The 20,885-nt window shown below is 35.3% G+C and overlaps 1 protein-coding gene and 1 long non-coding RNA gene across 2 annotated transcripts in view; both read left to right on the top strand.

Annotated features, from left to right (window-relative positions):
* Positions 1–20,303, top strand: part of LOC131979915 (uncharacterized) — an 86,657-nt gene extending 66,354 nt beyond the window's left edge. Inside the window, exon 2 of the long non-coding RNA XR_009395158.1 lies at positions 18,365–20,303. This is a non-coding gene — a long non-coding RNA (uncharacterized LOC131979915). The remainder of the gene's footprint in view (positions 1–18,364) is intronic.
* On the top strand, positions 9,020–20,303 carry ttpa (tocopherol (alpha) transfer protein). Its single transcript, XM_059343971.1, has 5 exons — positions 9,020–9,300; positions 12,747–12,900; positions 14,270–14,463; positions 16,504–16,614; positions 17,515–20,303. The coding sequence occupies exons 1-5, from the start codon at positions 9,121–9,123 to the stop codon at positions 17,758–17,760; spliced, it is 885 nt and encodes a 294-aa protein (XP_059199954.1). The 5' UTR covers positions 9,020–9,120; the 3' UTR covers positions 17,761–20,303.
* Positions 20,304–20,885: the final 582 nt, after the last annotated feature.

Below are 20,885 nucleotides of genomic sequence, written 5' to 3'. Positions count from 1 at the left end.
CGCAGATTTAAGAGATTTAAAGTGGCAAATCAGCGCGAAAAAAGACGCAGATTTACGAGAAAAAAATGGGAAAAAAACAACTTTTTTCTCCCAGATTCACCACTTTAACCCTTAATAGGGCACTCATTGAAATACTTGCAAATTCAGCATACAGCTAGAATGTGTAAAAAAAACAAACATACAAAAATAATATTTTGAGAAAAAAGTTTACCAGATCAAAGTGGCAAATCTACGAGAGAAAAATGCTCAGATTTATGAGATTTAAAGTGGCAAATCAGCGCGAAAAAAGTCGCAGATTTACGAGAAAAAAATGGGGGAAAAGCAACTTTTTTCTCCCAGATTCACCACTTTAAATCTCATAAATCTGTGCATTTTTCTCTTGTAGATTTGCCACTTTAATCTTGTAAACTTTTTTCACAAAATATTATTTTCGTATGTTGTTTTTTTTTACGCATTCTGGCTGTATGCTGAATTTGCAAGTATTTCAATGAGTGCCCTATTAAGGGTTATTTAAGTGGTGAATCTGGGAGAAAAAAGTTGTTTTTTCCACTTTTTTCTCTTAAACCTGCGACTTTTTTCGCACAGATTTGCCACTTTAAATCTCTTAAACCTGAGACTTTTTTTCTTGTAGATTTGCCACTTTAATCTAGTAAATTTGCAACTTTTTTCTCTAAATATTACCTGAAGTTACTAAATCTAGTTCTTTGCCTGATAGAGAGGCTTGGTGGGGTTTAGGGTCACCTCTCAACTACAGAGGGAAACATTTTCTGTTTTTTGATGAACGCAGGTAGTTGTGACAACACTGTTAAATTAATGTTTCTCTAAGTGTTTCTTATAAAACGAAGATATTGATTTTGTTCGCGTTTTTCACATTCCTAGAGTGACACACTGGTTAAAGTCAAATATCAGCTCATGTTGTGGTCTGACATGAATTGTTAGCTTGTGTTTTAGTTGATTCACTTCTGTTCAGGTTTGATTATCTTCTACTCATTCTTTTATTAATCAGCTGTTTAATACAAACCATCCTGCTTCATGGTGTTTCATCCACTGTGTGACTATTTGGAGTGAATGAAGGTGGCTGACTTGAATATTTACTGCCCTCATTGAAGTCCCTCAATGATTATGTGCACTTTAATGCCAAACTTCATTCCCCCCACATTTTCTTTGTCTTTGTAAACAAAGAAGCTGCATAGCATTTTAATTTAATTGTAAAGTTTCAGTTTTAGTTTGTAGTAGCACTTGTTTGAAGAGTAGGAATATGGTCTCACAGGAATCCGCCACAAAAAATCACTCAAATTGTAATTTGCTGGCCCTTTAAAAAAAAAAAAACTAAAATTAATTAAATAAGGAAAAAAATTGTTTTAAATTTAAAATGTTTTGTATTGTACCCTGTTGAAGCAACTGACTCTTTAACACATGTTTATTAAATATATAGTGTTCAAATGATGGATAAGTTATGTTAAAAAACACTAACAAACACTTTTTCAATTATTGTGCACCAACCCCAAAAACTTCCACAAAAAAAATACAAATTATAAAATTTCTTCAAATTATGTTTATTTTGTCTATTTTAAGATGAAAAAACACACATTTTTTCCTTACTGGTATCATAATGCGTACCTTAGAGGGTTAAAACATTTATTTAGCAACACCTTTGATTATATACATAAGTAGAAGTGTTTTTTTGTGTTGAGAGAACCTTTCTAGAACCTCAGTGATGTTTTTCGGTATAAACACTGGCTTCTTGAAGGCAAGTGTTGAAAATAAAATGCGTAAAAGTGTCTATAAATGTAACCTTTCAGTAAGAATAACATTGCAGAAGTGTGTTTTCAGAGGTGAGCAGCAGATTTCATTCTATTATTGTACAGTAAAAGAAGAAGCTAGGGATAGATAGAGTAGGATATATATCTTTAATCAGAACATTTGAGGCCTTTTAAACTTAGTTTTCTAAAATGTTTAAGCAGCGAGTACAATCATTCCATCAAAAACAACTGTTAGGTTTCTGATATTCTATGCAGTGCATTTGTTCAGGGCTTTTATTGTGCTTATTTGTTACTGTAATGAAGAAAAAATACAGGAGAGTGGAAGGTGATATGCTAGATATGATTTGAACTCAGGAGCATATTAGCACCTTTAGCCTCCGAACTCACAATCAACACTGAAGCTTCCTGACTTCCTGTTTTCTTTAAGAATGTACCATTTGAAACCTCACTCCATGAATGTATTTGTTTTTGACATGAATACACCAAAGCTTAGCAAAGCAACCTCTAGAAAGTGATTGTAGAACCTGATCATGTAATAAATTCCCGATAATGTAATAAAAATCTGCACTTGAGTCCATTGAAAATGTAATAAAACCTGATAATGTAATAACTTTCCGATAATGTAATAAAGTGCATTTCCCAATAATGTAATACACTTTTTACCAATAATGTAATAAAGTATAACATTAGTGGAAGGTTTTTGATAAAATCAAAGATGGCAGAAAATCCAATATGGCCGAAAAACCCCATTGAGGATGCATTGAGCTCTGATTGGCCGAAAGGGTTCCAGTGATACATCCTTTGATTAAAAACGGATGAACGGGTCAAAAGTGAATAAACATTCAACTTTGACCTGTTGGTGGCGCTAGAGCTCTGGAGCTAGAGTTGATACACAGTATCAGTATAACATTAATGGAGGTTATTACATTATCAGGTTAGCCTTCATTTCCCAAGTCCTGATAATGTAATAATTCCCCAATATTGTGATAATTTAACAGCAGACCACCCATTACTTGGGTTCAAGTGGTGATACTGTGTATCAACTCTAGCTCCAGAGCTCTAGCGCCACCAACAGGTCAAAGTTGAATGTTTATTCACTTTGAACTGGAACCCTTTCGGCCAATCAGAGCTCAATGCATCCTCAATGGGGTTTTTCGGCCATATTGGATTTTCCGCCATCTTTAATTTGATCAAAAACCTTCCATTAATGTTAAACTTTATTACATTATTGGTAAAAAAAAAAAAAGTATTACATTATTGGGAAGTGCACTTTATCACATTATCGGGAAGTTATTACATTATCAGGTTTTATTACATTTTCAATGGACTCAAGTGCAGGTTTTTATTACATTATCTGGAATGTATTACATTATCAGGTTCTACAGTGATTATTTTTAGGTTTTTGGAATCAAATCGATGCCAAATGCAGCAGAATGATCTCCAAAAACTTCCTGTGTTGTTGGACAGCAGAGTCTCCTGCTGTTTATTTTTTACCTCTGAACATTTGAACATTTCAGCTACATTCCAACCAGCGACCCACATGAACACCACACGGCTTTATGTTGCCATGTTTGAGACTGAAAGACAGGTGAATCCCCCTTTTAAGAAGCTCAGTTGTCGAGGGTAGGGCTGGGTATCCTCAATACTTTTTTGCAGAAAAGAGTAAATGATTCCCAGCTCTTGTCCAGTGTGCTGACATATGCAGAACCAAGCAGAAGTTATGTCTGAATGTCCTAGGAATGTTTCATTATTATCCTAGTTTTTATTTCCTCACATGTTACATTGTACCGGCTGGTTTTGCTTCACAACAAAGCTAACTTATTGTTGTTCATGCAGTGTTTTCTTGTCCTTTCCTTTAACTTTTCTCTGTGAGTTTGTTCCAAGTCATTCAATGAACACAAACTTGTTTTAAATCGCTGGTTTTAACTTGATGAATGTCACTTGTTATACAAAATATGCTTTTGTGAGATCATTAGTTTAATGGACACGCCTCAGATTGCCAAGTTTCCCAACGCAGAGCTTCAAGTAAACAAAACATATTTAATTTAGCAGTGTCAGATATAAAATATTAATAGAGCTACAAACATGTCATCAGAGCATTGAAGAGGGAATGGTCTGATAAGAAGTTAGAAAAATGTTTTAACATAGTTCCATGTTGATGTTGCAAGTAGTGATATGATGAACACAATATTCATTTTTGCACAAGGTCAATTTTTGTTGTGTACTTTTTTTTAATTATTATTATTTTGGAATCACCTTTAAACTGCTAATTTCATTCAGGTTAAGGCATTGTGACTATTACGTCAAATGGCTGATTCCCCTCTTTGGGCTCTGTTTATGACTAGTCAGGCAGGTCTGGATCACAAAAATTGGAGAATTACTCGCACATGCTACTTAAAAATAAATCTGTTTATACAGGAGTTTCTTCCATGAGGTCCAAAATCTTACTGTCCTCTAAAGTTTTCTCTCTGGAGTCTCTTCTAGAGTTGGTGGATGCAGCACAAACCACAAAGACTTCCTCTGCTATTAATAGTTTTGATGGTTTGTTTACAGGTGCATCTCAACAAATTAGAATATGCACTGCAAAAAAGCCAACTTGTATTTTTTGGCCTAAAACAGTGATTTAAGTTGGTAAAACTTGGAAATATAAATTATTGACATTTAGGGCAATAATGTAAGTTAGCACAACAAAGGAAGCCAGTTGTCTGCTCAAAAACAAGTTGGTGAGTTGTTGTTACTTATATCTTTAAGTTGGGGTTCACAACAAGGGACAATAGTTCTGATAACTCTTATTTCTTTGTTGGGAAATGCGGGAAAGTGGTGAAATTTGGTCATTAGCGAAAGCTAGCGGCTAACTGATGCTAGCGGCTAACTGATTTTAGCGGCTAACTGATGCTAGCGGCTAACTGATTTTAGCGGCTAACTGATGCTAGCGGCTAACTCATTTTAGCGGATAACTGATGCTAGCGGCTAACTGATGTTAGCGACAACTTACAGTTGAGTTGACAAAAATCTGAATTCAGAGTTGAGCAAACTCAAAAACAAAACTTAAAATATTTAGTTTAATTGTCCAACTTAAAATTTTATCGAAGTTTGTTGCCTTGAAATTTTGAGTTCACCCAACTTTTCTTTTTTTGCAGTGTGATGGAAAACTCCATTTCCAGTAGAATAAATCAAACAGCCCGAACCAAGTATTGAGTCATATAGATGAAATACGTTTCAGAGGCAAACATTTCCATATTAAACACACTTTTTAAAATTGGTCATTTGTAATACTCAAATTTTTTGAGATACTGAATTTTAGGTCATAATCATTATAATTAGAAAAAAAAAAAAAAAATTATGACATGAAATGTTTCATTCTGTGTGTAATGGATCTATATAATGTGTTATTTCCACTTTTTGAATCGAATTACGACATAAATTAACTTTTCTATAATATTCTAATTTATTGAGATGCACCTGTAGATGTCCATAAGAAAGCATTAGATCTGTATGGAAGATGTGTAATTCTGTATAGTGAAATAGTTCTCAAGATTTTTTTTTAATCACAATTGAGTGGTATGATTATGTCCTAATGTTGATAAAAGACTAATGCAGATTATTACACAGTTGGAATCTCCAATATGTTATATACCAACCTGGTCTCACAGGAATCCGTGAAATAGCCACGGATTTCGCTTAACTCAAAATCCGTGGAATAGCCACGGAATCACTCAAATTTCCGTGAAACTGACACGGATTTCGCTACAATGCAAGTTAATGACAGTCATATCCCGTGGCTATTCCAACATACAAAGTGATTATGTACATTCACTGAGTGAATATTTAGAAAATAAAACATATATTTCTCACTAGAAATGTGATCAAAATCCATTTTTATGCAGAAACTAAGTCAAAATATTGATTTTTTTCACTAAAAATGAGAGAACTGTCCGCCATGTTTTTTGTTCTGACCGCCGGGACCTTGAAAGTCACGTGACTTGGAACAAACCAATAGGAACAAATATCCATGGAATAGCCACGGGATATGACTGTCATTAACTTGCATTGTAGTGAAATCCGTGTCAGTTTCACAGAAATTTGAGCGATTCCGTGACTATTCCACAGATTTCTGTGAGACCAGGTTCTATATACGCATTAAAAGGAAATCAGGGTTTTTGATTTTGATCTTCAGGTTGCTGATGTTTCTGTCCAGTGAAAGGGTTGTCATGGTGATCTTTGGTGTCTGGTGATCCCTGTGGAGATACTGTGTGTCCTTTTACCTGTTTGGACCACCTGTTAGCCACCATACACTTCTATACACAGCACTCATCTTCTTTAATTGTCTTTTTACATCACAAACTTGTCTGTTTTTTTATTTTTTATTATTATAGTAATTTGGTTTATTCAACTCAGCTGAGATGCTCACTGGTCCAAAGCTTTCTCTGTGTGGAACATAAAGTCGGTTGTGACAAACAAAACCAAGATCAGAATTATCTGACATCCATATAGTTTAAGAAACGAGAATACAAAGGGGCCAAAAACAAAATCAGACAGATGTTTTCTGGTTCGTCTCCATGTACCAGAACTAGTGATATTCTCTGATTGAAACACAGCATTCTGTTCCATCTTCTCACCCACTATGGTGTGACCCAGAGCTGTTGATTATACAATACAGTATATATTGATGATATGTTGATTAGAAGCATTGTATAATCGTGACTGTGCTGTGGCTGTTGTCTTGTATGTACAGTAGCAGCGTGATGCTACAGGTGCCTGGTTCACCAGACACTAGTCCACTTTTTTCCAGTAAAACCAGCTAAAGCTTGAAGAGAAGAGAGTTTGTGACTGGGAGTCTTTTCTGTTCTCAAACATACTGTCTGTTTCCTACACACCTTCTTTAAAATCTCTTTTAAAGTATTACATGAAAGGGATGAAATGATATTAGAGTTTAGAAAAACAATTTTTGGATTTGAGATGCTCACTGAAATATTCAGCATTGTTAAATATGACACACACAGACATACATACATATATATATATATATATATATATATATATGTATATAGTCTACTTTCCATCAATACTACATTGATTCAACTATTTTCAATAGAGTCCAGGCTTTGACTGGCCCATTAAATGAAACTAAAATGTAGCACTGAGTGACAAAATTCAGGGTGCAAGCACATTCTGATGGTTGTTTTAATATTTACTGGCTAAAAGAAAAACTCTTGAATTCCTTTTATATAATTCTAATAGATAGATAGATTACTTTATTCATCCCCGAAGGGAAATTCGGTTGTCACAGCAGTCCGGTATTCAAGTACAATAAAATACAATAGAATACAATAGAATAAAATACTGAGGTAGCATAAATAAAAACAACAATAGAAAAAAACACAGAATAGAACAAGGACATTTAAGAAGTTAAAAAAGCAGATCAGTTGGTAGGATGGTTGGCAAGATGATGGTAATTATAATTATACTGATGATATGACGGCAACAATGCTATAGTGACTAGACGGTATATAATTGTAGTAATAGTGCAGTATATAATATATAATATAATATGTAATAATAAATAAATAGTAACAATATAAAATAAAATCATAAATAAAATAATATGATATATAATATATAAATAAATATATAATAATAGTAATAATAATAATACAGCCGGTATAATAATAATAGTAGTATATTACAGTATATATAATAATAATAATAATAATAATAGTAGTAATAATATTAATAACATAGCAATAACACAGCTTTATGCTGATGCTCTTCGGTTAGGAACCAGTCAGATAGTAATCAAAGGCAAGGCACTCTGAGATCTCTCAATAAATGAACTAGTGTGTGTGTCCACGAAAAAGGATAAAGTAACAATGCAATGAATAACTGAATATGATCTGTGTGTAAACACTAGCATGCCATGTGTGATGAGGGACGATGCTGCTGTTGACCAGCAGGGGGCGATGTTGGAGCACTTTCTGCATGATGCTTCAATAACTGATCTCTCCGGCATAATTTCACCTAGAGACTCCATTTAAACTTTAAACAGTAGACACAAGTCTTGTGTATCGGTGTATGAATCCACGTTTCGATAGGTCATATAGTTTTTTATCAATCCCAGTTCAATGACCATGATCATTTTTGGAGAAATTCTGAGATTATAATGGGTGTGTATTGCACGGAATGTTCGTGTCACAGTGTGTGACATCATCGCCAGAGTGTAGAGGGAGAGAAAAAATTGTCAAAAAATAAATTTGAAAACTGCACTCCAGGCCGCAAATTCCACTCTACAGAAATAATTTATACATAGGAACATGGGAAAATTAGTCTTCTCCCTCACAATCCTCTGGTAAAGCTGTCAGAGTTATAGTTTAGGCGTAGGACGCACAGATGATCCACCAACACCACCAACAGCCTCATTGGGTCCCATATTAAAAACGCAGGAAGATTTATGAAAAAAGGGAGATCTAACAGTTTCTTTAGATCGCTCTAACAAAGCTATTTTTAAATTTAAAAAAAAAAAAAAAACACATGTAGACGTTCAGGAAGAACTCAGGACGCTCAAAGTGAAGTCGGATCAATGATAGGTATTATGGTTTTGCCAAAAATGCTTTCTGTTCGAGGACAGAAAGTCAGTCCACCTCTGGCTGCTGTCACTCTTTCATTAACAGGTGTCAGTTAATTCTGTTGATTGCTTTGATCTGATTGCCTTTGATCTTTGATGTGATTACAGTTACAGATACACACACACACACACATGCGCGTAAACATGCACACTCCTCACACATGCATACACATGCTTCAAACATACGCATGCGCACACACACACACACACACACAGGTAACTTTATGTGATTTTAATTACACACATACACACACACACACACAGACACACATTTTGTTGAAAAGTGCATAGTTTGAAATCTCTGAAGAATCTCATCATAGTGTACACACACCGGCAGTAGCCCCCTTGGCCCTTTCAGAATTTCCCCAGAGGAAATTTTCTAGTTCTAACTTCAACTTTAAAACCAAGCTTTAACCCTCAAACAGGCTTTTGAAGAAGTGAGAATCAGTCGAAATGTCCTTACTTCACAAAAAATGTCCTCACTCTGTTGGTTAAGCACATGTTCCGGTTCTCACTATGTAGAAAGGACAAGAACATAGACAGAAACGCGCAGCTGCAGCGGCTCTGGGACCTCCCCGGCTGCAGCCAGTCTATGAGCCCTCCCCGGCTGCAGCCAGTCTATGAGCCCTCCCCGGCTGCAGCCAGTCTATGAGCCCTCCCCGGCTGCAGCCTGCTGCCAGTGACATGTAGCCGGACCATAGACTGTATATAAATGTAGCCGGACCTGGCTGCGACATGAACGGGCCGCAGCTCAGTGAACTCCCGGACGAGTCGGAGCAGCTCGGGCCGTATGTGCGCGGCCTGAGGCGGAGGGCCCTGCAGAGCAGCGAGCTGTGCGCTGTCAGGACCTTCTCCGACGAGTTTCTTCTCAAGTTTCTGCGGGCCAGAGACGTGGACGTGGAGCTCTCTGTGAAGGTAGATCACTCTCTCCCTGCAGGGAAACAAATCACACACAACATAGTGAAAGTAGACGAGGCTGCAGAAGCTTCTAGTGAGTTTTGGGAAATTCAACTCTGACTTTATCGAAGTTAGTACATTCTGTTCACTGGCTGTGCAGCACACAAGTGGTTTTCTTTTTATAGTCCAGAAGGATTGTGCATCATCATTCAGCACATAGCTGCATGTGTAGCTCCATTTACTTCAGACGGATTTTCTGTATTTAGCACTATATTGTACAACATACATTTTAATCAAATTAATTGTTCTTTTCTAATATTTAGCTGTTGTATAGCTGGAAGTTGTGCATTTATTCACTGTATAGTCTAAACTGTTGATTAGACTCACTTTTCTATGGAGATTTTTTACTGACATGAATTGTGTTGCTACTTACTTTTCCTGCAATGTATATAACTATAACTATAACTATATATAATGGACACTCCTCCACAGTATAGAGAACCTATACCCTATTTAATGTTTGTTTGGCTCTTACCACCCTGTTCAATACCCTGAAGACTGTTTTAGATAGATAGATAGATAGATAGATAGATAGATAGATATACTTTATTTATCCCAAGCTGGGAAATTTTGTCGAAACATTGGTAAATCATCAAATAAATAAATATAAATATATATATATATCGTCACCCTGTTAAAATAATCGCCTCAATAACTCATTTTTTCAAGTTTTGCAGGAAACACAAAAAACTTCACCAAAAGTGTAACATATGACATTTATTGATCATTTCACTCAAAAAGGATGTAACAAAGGATGGCTATTGACATAGTAATAACACTGTGTGTAAATTATGTAACTTAAGAGAAATAAATGACTTAGGCAATTTTTTGAACATGCCTTTGTGACTTAAGCAAGATATGGTAACACTTTATTTTGAAGGTGTCTACATAAGAGTCACACAAGCCTGTCAGAAACATGACATGACAAGTATCATGAACATTAATGTTACTTCAAAGTGTCATTAATGTTCATGACACATCCCATGTCATGTTTATGACACGCTCATGCCACTCTTATGTAGACACCTTCAAAATAAAGTGTTACCATATCTTGCTTAAGTCACAAAGGCATGTTCAAAAAATTGTCTAAGTCACATTTTATTTTGACTTAGGCATAATAAATCTGCTTAAGTCACACACTTGACATAGGCCATTATCTTAAAGAGGTAAAATCACATGATCTGATCAACTGAGGATGTAGGTGATTTTACCATAGGTGGCTATGAGGAGATGATTTAGGCAAAAAAACAAAACAATTTTGACAAAAAATAACTTTAACAGTGTGACGATATATTAATTGTTATTGTTAGCCAGTGCTTCACACGGTGAGGCTGTTTTTAAACCTGAACAGTCAGAACAGTGAGATTATATAGTGAAGTAGCACAGTACAATTATAGTTATATATTTATAGACGTTTGACATGTCGCTGTAGCAAAAACACAGGATTCAATCATTAGATGAATGGTTGATGAATGCTCCTGTTTCAGGGTTCTGGTGCTGTTATTGTTGGCTCACTTTCCCAGTTAATAATATTAGTAACACCTGTGCTTTTCCTACTACGGCAAATCAAAATGTCTGCTATCAAAAAGGCCTATTAGGCCACTAGTTCTCAACCTTTTTGAGTCGCGACCCCCAATTTAACATGCATGTTGTCCGTGACCCCCGCTCACTGAACACAATCTCACACGCACAGTTCAGATCATACAAAAAAGAAACAAAATGACCAGAAAAACGAAACATAATGACCAAAAAAAGACAGAAAATGACCAGAAAAGACAGAAAATGACCAAAAAAGGAAACAAAATGACCAAAAAAGACACAAATTGACCACATAATGATAAAAAAAAGACACAAAATGGCCAAAAAATACACAAAATGACCAAAAAAGACACAAAATGACCAGAAAAGACGGAAAAAATGACCAAAAAAGGAAACAAAATGACCAAAAAAGACACAAATTGACCACATAATGATAAAAAAAAGACACAAAATGGCCAAAAAATACACAAAATGACCAAAAAAAGACATTAAGTGACCAAAAACACATTCACACATGAACACATTCACACAGTGGAGACAGAGCTGACTTGGCGACCCCCAGAAATCATCTCGCGACGTTATAAGTTATATGTTGTGATGTTTGTTTGTGCCATGCACCCTCATCTAGTTTCACTCCAAGTGACAGACGCCAAGAAAAACTTGTTTTCAGTCATATAACAGCAAACAGCTCAGACAGACTCAGCCCCACTACTTCTGTCCTCTTTGGCCAAAAGTTTATTAAGATGCCTTTTACAATCCTCTGTTCAAACAACTGTGACTGCAAATTCCTCTTTAACAGAACTAGTGAACCAGGGCTGTATTTAGTTCAGACTGTATTCATAAACGGGTCCAAAGTGTCTGCACGCACAGTGAGTTTACAGGGACTTTGTCGTACTTCACTGTGTTTTTACAATTACATTTTTAAGACTAGGTGTAAAATCACAGCAGTCTTTGATTTGAGCATGTTGTGTCTGTCACTGTAGGTCTGTCTTAGTTTCTTATGTTCATGTGGAAGCAGCTGGACAGTGAAGTGGGTCTAAACCATAGACTGTATAAAGGTCTAAGCTCAGCACTCTGTACTGGAGACTTGATCAGTGATACACTGACTTTTACCACACAAATAGTTATTTGAATTCGCTTTTATTACAACATCACAGCCCAGGCTCGTATTTTTATTTCCTGTTTGACCCAGCAGCAGGAATATTTACTCAGAGGGTTTGGCACAGATAACAAGAGTAAATTAAAGCTTTAAAGCTAATAAAACAATTTAATGTGTGTCAACTCCTGAAAGCTTCTGTGTTTTTGGCACATCCCATCTGCAGGAACTTTTGAAGTTTTTAAATCCTCCTTAAAAACACACTTTTTCTCCCTGGCTTTTAATCAAGTTTAAGTGGACATCTTGCAAAAACAAAATTTTATTTAAATTTTAAATTTATTTTATTTAAATTTTTAATTTATTTTATTTAAATTTTTAATGTATTTTATTTACATTTTTAATCTATTTTATTTAAATTTTTAATTTATTTTATTTAAATTTTTTATTTATTTTATTTAAATTTTTAATCTATTTTATTTAAATTTTAAATTTATTTTATTTAAATTTTTAATTTATTTTATTTAAATTTTTAATTTATTTTTTTATATTTTTAATTTATTTTATTCTATGGTTGCACTGTGTTTATGTATTTTAGTATTTTAGTTTTTACCGTATTTCCTGCAACTGTGATATCTGTACAGCACTTTGTTTTAAATGTGCTCTATAAATAAAGTTTGACTTGACTTTTAAGTGCAGTCACGGATGATGACTGATACCGTAGAACCCTATGAGAACCTCTCACCTGATGCCCTGCATGTTGCATGTGCAGCTCTTGCTGAACTACCAGCGGTGGAGGAGAGAGAGTCCTGAGATCAGCACCTGTCTGTCTCCCTCCTCAGTGCTCGGCCTCCTCAACACCTCCTACCACGCTGTCCTCCCTCGGAGGGACCACACGGGCAGCAGGGTCCTCATATACAGGATAGGTTAGTACACGTGTGTGTGTGTGTGTGTGTGTGTGTCACAACTTCAGTGCAAAAGTGTTTGTTTTTTTTAAATCACAGCTTGTATTATTGGCTTTAGCTCTTTGGCTTTTGAGTGTTTGGATACAAAAATACCAATAAAATTCCCAATAAATCTCAATTGTGTTCATATCTCTGACAAATTACTACAGAAATAGCTAAAATTGAAGCAGCTGAGTAAAGAAACAAGAGTTCAGATTTATACATTAAGGAAAGAAGGACACACAAAGTCGAAACAATAAAAACCCAAAGACCTGATTATTATAGTAAAAATGTGTTATAATAAGTTGTTGTTTTGTTTGTTTTATCTTTATATATATATATATAATGAGGCTGTGATCTGTTGTATGTATGTGTGTTGGAATGTATTGGTTTTTTTTCTTTTTTTAATGTATTTTATACACCTAGACTGCAAACAAATTGCCCAAGTTGGGACAAATAAACTATACTTGACTTGACTCTTTATATAATAATCACACTTATTTTGTTGCAATGAAATTATGATCTTTTTTTTTTACAAATTTGATCTTGCTTCCAAACTTTTGGCCTGTACTGTAGGTACACTTTGCTAGCTCATAAAGTATTTGGTGAGTATATGCATATTAGAGGCACCATTCCTTTTTACATTTTCAAGAGGTGATGTCAAACATAGTCGTACATATAGTTTCATGGTATTTCACTGTTATTATAAAATACAATATCTTAAAATGCCATGTTTGTACTATATGAGAAAAATGGGGTGCACAGGATTAGTCAAAAGTGGGCGTGTCTGTTAAGCCAGTAGTTCTCAACCTTTTTGAGTCGCGACCCCCAATTTAACATGCATGTTGTCCACGACCCCCACTCACTGAACACAATCTCACACGCACAGTTCAGATCACCCAAAAAAGACACAAAATGACCAAAAGAAGGAAACAAAATGGCCTAAAAAGACACAAAATGACCAGAAAAGACAGAAAATGATCAAAAAAGACACAAAATGGCCTAAAAAGACACAAAATGACAAACAAAATGATCAAAAAAAGACACAAAATGATCAAATAAAAGACACAAAATGACCAATTGGGGTCCCGACCCCAAGGTTGAGAACAGCTGTGTTAAACTATGACATTGCCTTTAGATTTCTTAGATCTTCAAGTTTCATATGATACCAGTATTCTCAGTTTAGCTTTATAACTGAGTCCATTACATCCTCTGAAAGAAAAGAGTTGGCAAAAGTTGTGACTGCTATGAAAGTAAGGTTTTAAATGGATTACAGAGTTAGCCCGTTGGGTTTCCTTGATGTTTTCCACAGTAATCCTGGTTGAATCACTTGTGTCTCCTCTGTGTGCAGGACAGTGGAAGCCTAAAGACTGGTCAGCGTTCCAGGTGTTCAGGGTCAGTCTGATGACATCAGAGATCATCTCCAGGGAGACGGAGACCCAGAGACGGGGTCTGAAGGTCATATTTGACCTGCAGGGTTGGAGTTTGGGCCACGCTCTGCAGATTAACCCTTTCCTGGCCAGAAAGATCTCCTCCGTCCTCTCGGTAGGCCTCAAATGTTGCAGAAAATGATCAGGTTGGATTTACTGTGAATTCAGCTTATACCATGTGCTATAAAGCAGCTGTTCTCAACCTTGGGGTCGGGACCCCAATTGGGGTCGCGAGATGATTTCTGGGGGTCGCCAAATCATTTTGGAAGTCAGCTCTGTCTCCACTGTGTTAAAGTGTTCATGTGTTAATGTGTTTTAGTCTTTTTGGTCACTTAATGTCTTTTGTTTGGTCAATTTGGGTTTAGTTTTTTTGTCATTTTGTGTCTTTTTTGGTCATTTTGTGTCTTTTTTTGATCATTTTGTGGTCAATTTGTGTCTTTTTTGGTCATTTTGTTTCCTTTTTTTTGTAATTTTGTGTCTTTTTTTGTAATTTTGTGTCTTTTTTAGTAATTTTGTGTCTTTTTTTAGTAATTTTGTGTCTTTTTTTGTAATTTTGTGTCTTTTTTTGGTCATTTTGTGTCTTTTTGGTCATTTTGTGTCTTTTTTGGTCATTTTGTGTCTTTTTTTGGTCATTTTGTGTCTTTTTTGATCATTTTGTGGTCATTTTGTTTCCTTTTTTTGGTCATTTTGTGTCTTTTTTTTGTAATTTTGTGTCTTTTTTAGTAATTTTGTGTCTTTTTTGGTCATTTTGTGTCTTTTTTTTATCATTTTTCGGTCAATTTGTGTCTTTTTTGGTCATTTTGTTTCCTTTTTTTTGTAATTTTGTGTCTTTTTTTGTAAATTTTTTTCTTTTTGGGGTCATTTTGTGTCTTTTTGTGGTCAATTTGTGTCTTTTTTGGTCATTTTGTTTCCTTTTTTGGGTCATTTTGTTTCTTTTTTGGGTGATCTGAACTGTGCGTATGAGATTGTGTTCAGTGAGTGGGGGTCGCGGACAACATGCATGTTAAATTGGGGGTCGCGACTCAAAAAGGTTGAGAACTACTGCTATAAAGCATGACACGTCACTCTTCAAATGCTATGGTGCTATGCTTCATATTCACCTAATCCACAATATCATTTTTATTTCTATAAAGTTGACATCCAACACTTTAAACAGGTTCCAACAACAAAAAGGAGAACTTTAAATCTCAACTAACTACATTATGACAGTATGTTTCACCACAGGAAGGCCGTTGGATGTCATCACTGTAACTTTCCAGTCAAAGATTAGGAAAACGGCTTAAACAACACACCGTTGATGTCACACTCTTTCTTTCTCTAAGACATAGTTGTGCATGCATTTGTTGCACAGTGGCGAAATAATTGTCATGTCAACCTACAAGATCTGCCCACATTTTCTATTATACAGTCACAAGAAAGAAAGAAATGTTGTCACTGTAATTATTTTTGCCCATTCTAATCAAAAACAGGTAAAACATCTGTCGATATAACTCATTTTTAGTTAACACAAGCTTTTGAGGAAAGAGTTTGCTGAAAAAGACTAGCAGTGTTTATCAAGAGCATTAAATGTGTAATCTGTAAGTTATGAACACATTTTTATTTTCAAACAATTTAAAAATGAACTAATATTATCAACAGAATGTGAAGAGGTGAAAGTGTTGATGTTGTGCAAAATAGTCTAGATGGAATTGTCCAAAAAGTGAAAGTGAGGAGTATTTATGGGTACAAGTCAGGAACCGGCCTACGTTATTTATTTCAAGGGTGCTGAATCAAAAAAAAATGGTTCCCAAGCGAAATTTTGAGTTTTTGACCTTCTCATTTGCATATTAAAATGGCGGCCGTTGGTCGTTGGACAATTTTCCCCAAGTTTTTTTGTAAGTAGGCAATCAAAGATGAGGAAATTAAGTTTCTAGATCTATAGTCTAGGGTCAGAGCAAGGATATAGTGGAGGCTCAGTGCCTTTTTTATGTATATGTATATATATATATATATATATATATGCAAAATACCAACTTTAAAGGTGAAATTAAGCATTTGTGTCAGCATGGAGCTCTACTGCAGAGGTTATGGAATATTAATTACAACTAGCCTAGTATCACAGCTGTGTGTGTGTTGTATAGACCTAATATGCTGACCATGCGTGTTGCATGTTCAGGACTCCTTTCCACTGAAGGTTCGAGGAATCCATCTGGTCAACGAGCCGATGTTCTTCCGGCCAGTCTTAGCCATGATCCGTCCCTTCCTACCAGAGAAGATCAAACAAAGGGTAAGAAACTAGTTTTCACCACAGATACACTACCGGTCAAAAGTTTTAGAACACCCCAATTTTTCCAGTTTTTTATTGAAATTCAAGCAGTTCAAGTCAAATGAACAGCTTGAAAGGGTCCAAAGGTAAGTGGTGAACTGCCAGAGGTAAATAAAAAAAGGTAAGCTTAACCAAAACTGGAAAATAATGTACATTTCAGAATTATACAAGTAGGCCTTTTTCAGGGAACAAGAAATGGGTTAACAACTTAACTCTATGGAGTCTTGGGCTATTTTGTCCATTTTTGAATTCTTTTCATGTCTTTGTAAGTCATTTTGTGTCTTTTTTTGGTCATTTTGTGTCTTTTTTTAGTCATTTTGTATCTTTTGGTGTCTTTTTTTGTCATTTTGTGTCTTTTTTTGGACATTTTGTGTCTTTTTTTGGTCATTTTGTGTCTTTTGGTGTATTTTTTGGTCATTTTGTGTCTTCTTTTTGTCATTTTGTGTCTTTTGGTGTCTTTTTTTGTCATTTTGTGTCTTTTTTGGTCATTTTGTGTCTTTTTTTAGTCATTTTGTGTCTTTTGGTGTATTTTTTTGTCATTTTGTGTCTTTTTTTGGTCATTTTGTGTCTTTTTTTTAGTCATTATGTGTCTTTTTTTGGTCATTTTGTGTCTTTTTTTAGTGCTTAAGTCCAAAATAAAATGAATCTTTTTTTTTTACTTTCAAAACACTATCATGCTCAAAAAGAATTATAAATGTTGCAAATGTGCATTAATTTCAGAGTACACTGAGACATTAAACTGCATCATTTTCAATTAAATTCTGGAAAAGTTGGTGTGTTCTAAAACTTTTGACCAGTAGTGTACATTAACATGGAAATACCTTCAAAAATCAAGTCAAGTTCCCTCTCTCTCCACTGTAGATCCATATGCATGGGGCTGATTTCCACGACTCTTTAAGCGACTTCTTCTCATCACCTGTGTTGCCTCCAGAATATGGAGGGGAGGGGCCTGACATAGAGGAGGCGTGTAAAGACTGGACCAATCAGCTGCTCCAATCAGAGAAGCTCCTGCAGCAGATCGCCTCTCACCCAACAGGTGACATCGCTATTACACCTGAGGACTCCTTGATCTCAGAGAACGTGGAGAACGAGCTCTCAGAGGGATGATGATGGCTCACAGATACATTCTGATGGGGGTTTTTAATACTTTGGATTAAAATAGCCTAACACACTCTTTGGCAGCCATTTAAGGCCTCACTGTGCACGTTGTTGGTTGCATCAAGCAACCTGGTCTCACAGGAATCCGTGGAATAGCCACGGAATCACTCAAATTTCCGTGAAACTGACACGGATTTCGCTACAATGCAAGTTAATGACAGTCATATCCCGTGGCTATTCCAACATACAAAGTGATTATGTACATTCACTGAGTCAATATTTAGAAAATAAAACATATATTTCTCACTAGAAATGTGATCAAAACCCATTTTTATGCAGAAACTAAGTCAAAATATTGATTTTTTTCACTAAAAATGAGAGAACTGTCCGCCATGTTTTTTGTTCTGACCGCCAGGACCTTGAAAGTCACGTGACTTGGAACAAACCAATAGGAACAAATATCCATGGAATAGCCACGGGATATGACTGTCATTAACTTGCATTGAAGCGAAATCTGTGTCAGTTTCACGGAAATTTGAGTGATTCCGTGGCTATTCCACGGATTTTGAGTTAAGTGAATATGTGGCTATTTCACGGATTTCTGTGAGACCAGGTTGTTAAAGTAGCTTTAAACATTTCAACTCTGGTCCATCTGATTTACTTTGTGTTTACTTGAAGTTTGCCTGTTCACACTCTTCCTGGTTACATTTAGTAGACACAATGAGAAATTATAAGTTGTATCTTATAATTGAAATATGCAAATGTATTACTTCTTGGGAGACAAACTGCACAATACTGCATGGTGGTATTTGTCAGGAAATAATTAGAGTATGCAACCCCCAAAACCATATTGTTCTTTTTACATTTCTGGTCATTTACAGGAAAAACAAACAATACACTGTGTAAAGAAGAAAGCCTTAAAGATGGACATTTTTTCCCCCTTACTCTCAACAAGACCAGGTCTAAACCTTGTTTATGGCTGACCTGATTGGTCAATGTGATTTTGAGATTTTGTGGGCAATGCGTTACAGGAATAGTAATCTCAGGAATCAAGGTGTCTATGTGTGAATATGTTTTATATATTAGTAGTTAGTATTTTGTCCCAGTAATACGAACAAGTAATAATATGCTCTGCGTGTGTTTCACAGCACATCAAATAGTATTCCGTTCTTTCAGATTAACTGAGCCAACTCTTCTCAAGCTACTAAATGTTCTGGCCTGGATTGGAAGGTGCCATAGTTTACTGTAACCTGTGTCACTTTAACAGGAATGTTGCAAGATGCTATTGTATACACCAGCTGTTCTCAACCTTGGGGTCGGGACCCCAATTGGGGTTGCGAGATGATTTCTGGGGGTCGCCAAATCATTTTGGAAGTCAGCTCTGTCTCCACTGTGTTAAAGTGTTTTTGGTCACGTAATGTCTTTTTTTGGTCATTTTGTGGGGGGTTTTGTTTGTTATTTTGTGTCTTTTTTGGTCATTTTGTTGAATTTTTTGGTTATTTTGTGTCTTTTCTGGTCATTTTGTGTCTTTTTCTGTCTTTTTTTGATCATTTAGTGGACAATTTGTGTCTTTTTTGGTCATTTTCTGTCTTTTTTGATCATTTTCTGTCTTTTCTGGTCATTTTGTAGACAATTTGTCTCTTTTTTGGTCATTTTCTGTCTTTTTTTTGATCATTTTGTGTCTTTTCTGGTCATTTTTTGTCTTTTCTGGTCATTTTCTGTCTTTTTTGGTCATTTTGTTTCTTTTTTGGGTGATCTGAACTGTGCGTGTGAGATTGTGTTCAGTGAGCGGGAGTCGCGGACAACATGCACGTTAAATTGGGGGTCGCGACTCAAAAAGGTTGAGAACTACTGGTATAGATGTCACACCAAGACAAGATGTTATTTCCTTCAGGGATTGCTGTTGTTTAGTTGTTCTACAGTTAGACATTAGGAACCAGCAGCCAATTCTTCAGTGGCACTCAGATGGATAGTTAGGAGGTTTATGTAGCCGCTGCAGAGGACCAAGAAAGAAATAATCAACTCATCACTCCATCAAGACCAATCCATCCAGTATTCTGTTGTGGTTCATCATTTTAACTTTGGTTTTCACAGTTTAAAAGTTTACCTTCTCTCTTTGCTTTCATGACAAGTAACATTTAACAGTGTTTGGACCAATATTATGAAAATCTTATATAACGTGGTGAAAAAAAAAGAGAGAAAGAAATGTGAAGTTGCACACACACTGAGTTTATAATTACATATTTCTAATTTATTTGCATTGCCCTTTAAAAAAGAGAATAATTGTATCTTTTTTGGTGTTTGAGTCTTTCTGGGCACATAAAATAGTATTAACTTTAAAGTTACATAAAGGGAAAGTAAACACAAAGACTCAATTTATTTTAACACATTTTGAAGTGTTTATACTCATTTGATGTACACAGTATGAATGAAGTTATTAATATATGAAGCAAAGCTCCACACTGTATTCTTGTATGTCTGGTCATTGTTAACATTAACAAGTGGATGGTATAAATGTTTGGTATTATTGTGAATAAATGATGTGATGTCTATGCACAGGCTCTAATTCATATTATTTATCATTATATATATATATATATTATTAATTCATATTCTTCTTTGGCTCAGCTTCTTATAGAATCCTATAATGCCCATTGTTACATAAACACAGCTAATAAACAATGAAGTGACTTTACTGATAAAATGAAGCACTGAAAAAAAACTATATTATAATATGTGTAGCCTATAATGTATATAATGAAACTGACTTTATTATTTTACAATGTAATGTTCAGTAGTATCAGTACATTTTTCAGATTTTAGCCTTCCTGTGCTGTTTCTGTTTTTGTGCACTTCACTGTCCAGACCTTTGATCAGTAAACATCTGTCAGCCCTGCTCAGTCTCCTAAACATTATCTACACTGCAAAAAAAGCCAACTTGTATTTTTTGGCCTAAAACAGTGATTTAAGTTGGTAAAACTTGGAAATATAAATTATTGACATTTAGGGCAATAATGTAAGTTAGCACAACAAAGGAAGCCAGTTGTCTGCTCAAAAACAAGTTGGAGAGTTGTTGTTACTTATATCTTTAAGTTGGGGTTCACAACAAGGGACAATAGTTCTGATAACTCTTA

This window comes from Centropristis striata, chromosome 11 (assembly GCF_030273125.1).
Source record: "Centropristis striata isolate RG_2023a ecotype Rhode Island chromosome 11, C.striata_1.0, whole genome shotgun sequence".
Taxonomy (NCBI): domain Eukaryota; kingdom Metazoa; phylum Chordata; class Actinopteri; order Perciformes; family Serranidae; genus Centropristis; species Centropristis striata.
Note: the sequence above shows the minus strand (reverse complement) of the source record. Positions and strands in the feature narration are given on the sequence as shown.